This window comes from Cygnus atratus, unplaced genomic scaffold (assembly GCF_013377495.2).
Source record: "Cygnus atratus isolate AKBS03 ecotype Queensland, Australia unplaced genomic scaffold, CAtr_DNAZoo_HiC_assembly HiC_scaffold_281, whole genome shotgun sequence".
Taxonomy (NCBI): Eukaryota; Metazoa; Chordata; class Aves; order Anseriformes; family Anatidae; genus Cygnus; species Cygnus atratus.
Window position 1 is genome coordinate 977 of NW_026109873.1, and position 8024 is coordinate 9000.

At 49.5% G+C, this 8024-nt stretch overlaps 1 protein-coding gene across 1 annotated transcript; it reads right to left on the reverse strand.

Annotated features, from left to right (window-relative positions):
- Positions 1 to 965: 965 nt before the first annotated feature.
- Positions 966 to 8017, reverse strand: LOC126913691 (myosin heavy chain, skeletal muscle, adult-like). The gene is made up of 17 exons (XM_050716734.1): positions 7850 to 8017; positions 7625 to 7770; positions 7435 to 7525; positions 6958 to 7347; positions 6685 to 6811; positions 5424 to 5542; positions 4829 to 5025; positions 4231 to 4414; positions 3977 to 4142; positions 3680 to 3804; positions 3213 to 3521; positions 2843 to 3046; positions 2432 to 2557; positions 2167 to 2337; positions 1976 to 2080; positions 1742 to 1837; positions 966 to 1121 (listed from the first exon to the last, which is right to left on the reverse strand). Exons 1-17 carry the CDS (start codon positions 8003 to 8005, stop codon positions 966 to 968), a joined length of 2868 nt encoding a protein of 955 aa, XP_050572691.1. The 5' UTR covers positions 8006 to 8017.
- Positions 8018 to 8024: the final 7 nt, after the last annotated feature.

Below are 8024 nucleotides of genomic sequence, written 5' to 3' on the forward strand. Positions count from 1 at the left end.
CCGCTCAGCACCTCTTCAGGTTGCTTTATGGATAGCTTGGCAGCACAGACCACTCACAGATAACTCCTCCTTCGTTCTGTGTCTTTGAGGATTATTTAGACAGGCGAGAAGGTTCCTTCTTATCCCATGGCTTCCTCTCTCTGCCAAAACCTTTGTTGGGAGACCTTGCTGAAAGGGTTTGGGAATCCCCATGGGTTTTATTGCATGGGTCTCCCCATCCACAGGCTTATCTACCCTTTCAAAGGATTCTGTGCTGATCCCGATATAAGGTGGACTTGAACTTAACAGGGTTCATCTCTTCGGAAGGGCACAACAGTCTTCACAGTCCCCCAACCCCATCTAACCAAATTAATGAAGCAAACATACTGGAGGCTAAAGAGCACCTTATATCAGCTTCCCAACAAAACATAAACTCTGTCAGTTATCGGCCCTCCACAAATCCGCCTTCCAAAGTGGCTAGCTAAAAGAGCAGTTCACACCTGACATTGTCTAGGTTAACTGTTTTGTTGCTTGCTGCACAACTGGAAGGCGATTGAGGCGCTGTATGGGCAAACATAACACCAGAGGTTTGGGACCAAACCGTAAGCAGGCTGAACTGGAAGAAGTCACTATCAGGAACTACTATTGTGATTTCTCTGCCTTTGAATTGCCACTTGCAATCTTGCCCCAGTCCCTAAGTGATATAGAAGGGATGAGCCATCGGGAACTAGGGGACAGAAAGCTGTACCGTGATGTTGGTATACAGAGGCTATAACCAAAACTGCGCCCAAAAACAAATGATGATACAGACCTAACCAGTAAAAAGAGAAGCAGATGACAACTAATGCTCATGGTGGGTACGTGAAGTAATCTACAGACTTTATTCCCTATGTATGCAGGGGGCTACAAATCCCAATTATGGAAGAAGTGACAGAGGGTTCACATTTTGTGCATCCCTCAGGCCACTTTGCTGCCACACGACATCCTCACTCTTCCTCTTCTATCTTCTTGCCATGAAACTCCCGGCTCTTCGCTCGGAGCTTGTTGACCTGCGACTCTGCAATGTCGGCCCGCTCCTCGGCTTCTTCCAGCTCGTGCTGGATCTTGCGGAATTTGGAGAGGTTGACATTGGACAGCTCCTCCTGTGTGGGGAGAGGGAGTTGGTGGTGAAGAGCCCAGGGCAGGGGTTTCACTCCTCATGCGTCTGGGCCTTGAGGGGCTCTGGTGATTACGCGGAGAAAGCACAGACCTCCTGTCTCCTACCTACCACTGCTGACCCAGAAACCTCTCAAAGAGCTCATCATCCTCCCTTATTCAGGACCCCACTGTTGCAAACTGCACCTGTACTGTGTCACTCTTGAGGAGCAATTCTGTCACGTGGTGTTCTCATTTTGTGTGCTTATTCTCCCACTACTCGGTGCCCAATTTTCCATGTGGTTTATTAGGTTGAGAAAGACTCAGAAACCCTGTGCTGTTACCAGCGTCAGAGATTCACGAGCTTCTCAGTCAATGGACGAGGCCCTCAGGAATTTTGGTCTGACTTCCTGAATCAAACAGGCAGCAGAATAACCCTTGGTTCATCCCTGAGTGCAGCATGGCCAGAAGAAGGCGAGGCCTGCTGACACGGGAATGAACCACGTGGCCAAGACTGTTGTGTCTTTGGAGTTACTTTCATGCCTCTTTCCTTGTATTCGTGCTCATCTCAATGACTGTGCTGCCCCGATGGAAGGGTGCTCATGGCCATTCTCCAAGCAATACTTACAGCCTCCTCAGCTTGTCTCTTGTAGGATTTCACCTTCATCTGCAGCTTGTCCACCAGATCCTGGAGCCTGAGGATGTTCTTCCGGTCTTCCTCAGACTAGAGTGGTTGGTAAGCAGGAAAGAGAGAGAGTTGGTTTCCCCACGCCACCAGAAAACGTCCTCTTGGAGTTCACGGAAAAATGCTTTGGCTTTCTGTGAGAAGGGTGCGTCAGCACAAAGACGCCTCCTGCCTTACCTGGTAGGTCAGCTCCTTCACCCTCCTCTCGTACTTGCGCACACCCTTCACGGCTTCAGCACTGCGCTTCTGCTCAGCATCTACCTCCCCTTCCAGCTCCCGCACCTGCAATGAGAAGCCCATGTTTGGAGCTTTCCAGGTGGCTCCCTTCATGACATGCTCGCTTGTGCACAAATACCATCCCTACGCACCCTGGCCTCCAGCTTCTGGATTTGCTTCTTGCCTCCCTTCAGTGCCAGCTGCTCAGCCTCATCCAGACGGTGCTGCAGGTCTTTCACCGTCATGTCCAGGTTCTTCTTCATTCTCTCTAGGTGGGCACTGGTGTCCTGTTCCTTCTTCAGCTCTTCCGCCATCATGGCCGCCTGGAGAGGCAAAGCAGCAAAGCCAGGTTGGGGCCGAAGACATTTTGGGGGAGGATACATCCACCATCCTCAGTGACAGAGTGCCCCAACTCACATCTGTGATGGCCTTCTTGGCCTTCTCTTCAGCATTGCGGGCTTCCTGGATTGTCTCCTCCATTTCACCCTGAATTTGCACGATGTCTGTTTCCAGCTTCTTCTTGGTGTTGATCAAGCTGGTGTTCTGTGCAACAGGAAGGATAGGATTTGTACTGTCAGATCTAACAACTCCACATCAAGAGTTGGGAGTGAGAGTAATGTTTATGCAAGTCTTTAATTTAAAGGATTCAAAGGTCCTCTTTAAAGCCCTAGCGGCAAACCAGACGTGTGCCTGGCTGGACTGGTCATGTCACAGCTTTGCTCTTCAAATACGTACACGGTAAGATGCATAGCAACTAGCAAGATACATAGCAATCTCATTCTATGTTATCTCCTGTGGGTGGGATTCATTTCCAGCAAAGTATCCGACCTGGGTATGGAGGAGCTGCACACGCTCGCTTGCATCCAGAAGCTCCTGCTCAGCCACTTTCCTTGACCGCTCCGTCTGCTCCAGGGCTGCCCGCAGCTCCTCAACTTCAGCCTGTAAAAGGTTTGCTCTGCGCTCCACCATGGCCACCTGTTCCTTCAGGTCTTCCTGCGTCCTGAGAGCATCGTCCAAGTGTATTTGAGTATCCTGTAAGAGAGGAAAGAGAGATTATGAGGTGGCTGATCACTGCAGCACTGTTGGACAGAGACATCAGAGACATTCCCTGCTCTTTTAATAAATTATTTGTACAGTTATGATGTTGGTGTAACATGAGGCAAGATAGATGCCTGCGTGCACATACTTTGGTTTATACCTTGAGCACTGCCTGTGTGTTTCTCAGGTTCTTTTGTGCCTCTGCAGCCACACGGTTGGCATGGCTCAGCTGGATCTCCATTTCATTCAGGTCTCCCTCCATCTTCTTCTTCAGCCGCAGGGCTTCATTCCTGCTCCTGATCTCAGCATCCAGGGTGCTTTGCATGGACTCCACAATTCTGAGGTGATTTCTCTTCAGCTGGTCGATTTCCTCATCTTTCTCTGCTATCTTCCTGTCAATCTCAGACTTGACCTGGTTGAGCTCCAGTTGGAGGCGCAGGATTTTCCCCTCTTCATGTTCTAGGGAGGCCTGGACAAGTTAGTAGGAACAGTGAATAAAACTATGGCTTGCTTTCTAAGTAATCTCTAATACAATACCACGTGAAATACAGTTTGGCTTTCCTGCCACATCTGCGGATTTCTGTTCCCATTCTTTCAGTCTGGACACCGTTCATTAGCACTTTGTACCTCAGCTTCCTCTAGGGAGGCTTGGATTTCAGATTTCTCCTGCTCAATCTGCTTCTTGACTTTCTCCAGCTCGTGGATCGCCTTTCCTCCCTCTGCAATCTGCTCCGTGAGGTCAGAAATCTCCTCTGTAGGGAAGGGTGAAACAAGGCATGGTCAGACATAGGGCATAAAGGGAAGGGCCCTCACACACCAGGGTGACAGGTCTCTTCTCATCACTGCAGGCACACACCCGTGTGGAGTGGTGGGTGGACAAGCTTGGGGGAAAGCCTGGCCAGCAGCAGAGGGCTAGGGACTTACGCTGCAAGTTCTTGTTCTCACGCTTCAGCGTTTCCAGGTGGTCCAGGGACTCCTCATAGGCATTCTTCATCTTAAAGAGTTCCGTGCTGAGAGAGCGAGACTCCTTCTGGGAAGCTTCCAGCTCAGCCTGTGTTTCCTCATACTTCTGCTTCCACTCTGCCAGGATCTGGGCAGATCAACAGGGTGTGAGTATGGATGTGGCAATTGTGAAGGAATGCTCTGCCCAGGAAGCACAGGGCCAGGGGCCAGAATACCTTGTCAAAGTTCTTCTGCTTCTTGTCCAGAGCTGCGCAGGCAGCATTTGTTCGCTCCACATCAATCATCAGGTCTTCCACCTCGTTCTGCAGCCTCTGCTTTGTCTTTTCCAGGGAAGCACATTTGGCGTTGACAGCTTCAACGTGTTCCTCTGCATCCTGCAGGCGCTGTGCCAGCTTCTTTCTGGGAGGAGATGATCACGGCTTCAGGTTAGAGAGTAAAGGGTAGCCAATTTTATAAGATTCACAAGAGGGCACTTGCCTGCTTAGGGGACTTAGTTCCTTGAGCTGTCCACAGTATTTATTCTGTCCAAGGCAGCATGCAGCCTAAAGGGCCTATCGCATCTCTGCCCTAGCACCAACTGAGTATTCAGACTGTCTTAGCTCTTCTAACACCCTAAGGGCAAGTTTGTCCTCCCAGTCTGAACTTTTTCCACAGCACGCTTTTCATCTTTCTCCCTCTCTGCCCTCTACCACAAAGAGAGTATATTGATGCCTTCATCCCATCCCTATCTTGACCCATCCTCAAAGACTCCTTCCAAATACCCTTAGCAATCTCAGTCTTCTCCACTCATTCAACATCCCACTTCCCACGTACTTGGCCTCCTCCAGCTCCTCCGTGCGCTGAATAGCATCCGTCTCATATTTGGTTCTCCACTGGGCCACTTCGCTGTTGGCTTTGGACAGGGCACGCTGCAGCTCACCCTTGGCTTCCTGCTCCTCGTCATACTGTTCCCGGAGCAAGTCACAGTCGTGGCGAGCAGACTGCAAGGCGTGGGCCAAGGCGTTCTTGGCCTGTGGGGACACCGGGATTAGTAACCTGGATACACATCTTGAGATGCATCTTGACAGTGAAATTGTCATGCACAGGAGAACTGCCCCAGGGAAAGGGTGGGTAAACTCTGATGAGAAAAATGTATAGCTGGGAGATGATGAATCCCTCATAAATGTGTGCTAGAGGATTAGGATGTGTTAGTGAAAGGTGGCCAGGGGACACTAATCTCTTGTTTCTGTAAATGTGCCTACAAATGTGTGTTCATGCTGTCTTGGAGGGCATCAGAATCTCATTAAGGGCTTGTGGATGACTTCCTCTAGCATCAAAATCACTACGGTTCCTTCCCTGTGTGTTGTGATGAGTATAACTCATGCATTTCTGGGTGATGTGGCTTGCAGGAAGTAGGGCACTTCCAGACCTTTATTTCTTCCTCTAGATGTCTCTTCAGTTCCTCAATCTGTTGGGTAAATCCCTGCTTGCCCCTAGACAGCTGAGAAATCAAAGCATCCTTTTCTTCCACCTGGCGTGAATATTCACCTGGCAAGTGAAAAATAAATAAATAAATAAATAAAGTTACACTAACAGTAGAATCATAGAATCATTTAGAAAGACCCATCAGATCATCAAGTCCAACCATGATGTAACACTATAGTGAACTACCAAGTTCACTACTAAACATTATCCTGAGCAACACATCCATTCATCTCTTAAATATCTCCAGGAATGGAGACTCTACTACTGCCCTAGGCAGCCTGTTCCAGTGCCTAACCACTCCTTCCACGGAGAAATTCCTCCTGACATCTAGTCTAAACCTCCCCTGATGCAACTTGATGCTATTTCCTCATGTCCTATCACTTGTCACCTGAGGAAAGAAACCAGCACCCACCTTGCTACAACCAACTTTCAGGTAGTTGTAGAAAGCCGTGAGGTCTCCCTTCATCCCCCTTTCTCAAGACTAACCAAACCCAGTTCCCTCAGCTGCTCCTCACATGTCTTGCATGTCTTGCTTTCCAGTCCCTTCACCAGCTTCTTTGCTCTTCATATTCCAGGAACTCAGTATGTTCTTTGTAGAGAGTGGCCCAAATCTGAACACCGTATCTGAGATGTGGTCTCACCAGTGCCGAATACACAGGCACAATCGCTTCCCTAGACCAGCTGGCCACGCTGTTTCTGATACAGGACAGGATGACATTGCTGCCCACCTGGGCACCCTGCTGGCTCATGGTAAGACAGCCGTGGACAAGCACCCCCAGATACTTTTCTGCTGAGCAGCTTTCCAGACACTCTTCCCCAAGCCTATATTGCTGCACTTGGTTGTTGTGACCCAAATGCAGCATCCAGCACTTAGCTTTGATGAATACCATAAAATTGGTTGCAGCCCATTGATCTTGCCTACCCAGATCGCTCTGCAGAGCCTTCCTGTCCTCAAGCAGATCAACATTCCTGTCCAGCTTGGTGTTGTCTGCAAAATAACTGAGCGTGCACTCAGTCCCCTCAACCGAGATTGTTGATCAAAATGTTAAACAAAACTGTCCCCAATACTTAGCCCTGGAGAACGCTGTAAAGCCCTGTAATCTGGGGTTGCTTTGAGACGTTAGCCCAATTCTTCCTTTGCACCATGGTGTATCCTCCTGATTTTCAGGTTCTGCCATTGCACCTCAGGACTGAGGATGTCTCACCTGTTTCTGTCTGCAGACGAGCTCTCTGAGTGTTGAGGTCATTGATCATGCGCTGATTCTGCTCCTCCTTAGTTTTGATCTCACTCAGCTGGTCTTCCAGAGTGCGGCACATCTTCTCCAGATTTGCCTAGGTATCAAAAACAAAGAAGGAGAGGAAATGAACACCTGGACTCTGTCTAATTCTCACAGCAGGATTCTTATATGAGAGTGCGACTAGTAGATTCAGGCTATGTGCTGTACCTTGGCCCTGTGAATTCTACTGCAATTCTTTACCTTGGCTTTGGAGACAGACTCCATGTTACTGGCCAAGTCATCTATCTCCATCTTCAGCTCACTCTTCTCCTTCTCCAGCTTCTGCTTGACTCGTTGCAGGTTGTCGATCTGCTCCCCAAGCTCAGCTGTGCTGTCTGCGTGCTTCTTCCGCAGGGCGGCAGCTGTGGCTTCGTGCTGCAGCGTGGCCTCTTCGAGGTCACGGCGCATCTTCTGAAATTCTGCCTCACGCTTCTTGTTCATCTCAATCTGAGCTGCTGTAGCCCCTCCTGCTTCTTCCAGGCGCTCGCTGATCTCCTCCAGCTCCCTGGAGAGGTCAGCACGGTGCTTCTCTGCTTTTGCCCGAGAGGTTCGCTCTGCCTCAATTTCCTCCTCCAGTTCCTCGATACGGGCCTGGGGAAAATGCAAGACCCTTCACACCCATGCCCTCCTTGTACTGATGTCTTTCTGAAGGGTGGAGGGCAAGGACCAGAGACTTGCCTGCAGCTCCTTGATCTTCTTCTGCAATTGCATGCCCAGGGCTTGCTCATCTTCAATTTTGCTCTGGATCTGGCTGATTTCAAAGTCTTTCCTTTGCACAAAGCATACAGAATCACAGTGTTAACACCTGAATAAAACTACCTAATAAATGCACCTGACCCACACTCAGGTTTCTCACAACCACACTTACTTTTTCAGTTTCTCATCCAGCTGCTGCTTATCATTTTCCAAATCCATTATGCTGTCATGGGCCAGCTTCAGGTCTCCCTCAAGTTTCCTCTTAGCCCTTTCAAGGTCCATGCGCAGTTTCTTCTCTTGCTCCAGGGACCCTTCCAGCTAAACACAACAACACCATTAATGCCAGGCAGGTCGAACTCCATACCTGTCCTGTCTTGCTGGAGGCACGTGTGCTTACATCATCCACTTGCTGCTCCAGCTTGGTTTTAGCTTTGGTCAATGTATTGACTTTGTCCTCTTCGGCCTGCAGGTCATCCAGTGTCTGCTGGTGGGCCTCTTGGAGGGCTTTCTTCTCTTTTGTCAGCTTGGCTATGGTCTCATCCAGGGATGCCATCTCCTCTGTGAGGTTTTTC

Excerpts from the sequence above, each read along its gene's own strand:
- LOC126913691 (XM_050716734.1), bottom strand. The coding sequence starts at position 8,005 with ATGGCATCCCTGGATGAGACCATAGCCAAGCTGACAAAAGAGAAGAAA. Across the intron at positions 7,348-7,434 it reads AGAAGATCAAGGAGCTGCAG|GCCCGTATCGAGGAACTGGA; the intron begins GCAAGTCTCTGG and ends CATTTTCCCCAG. Across the intron at positions 4,415-4,828 it reads GAGGAGCTGGAGGAGGCCAA|AAAGAAGCTGGCACAGCGCC; the intron begins GTACGTGGGAAG and ends ATCTCCTCCCAG.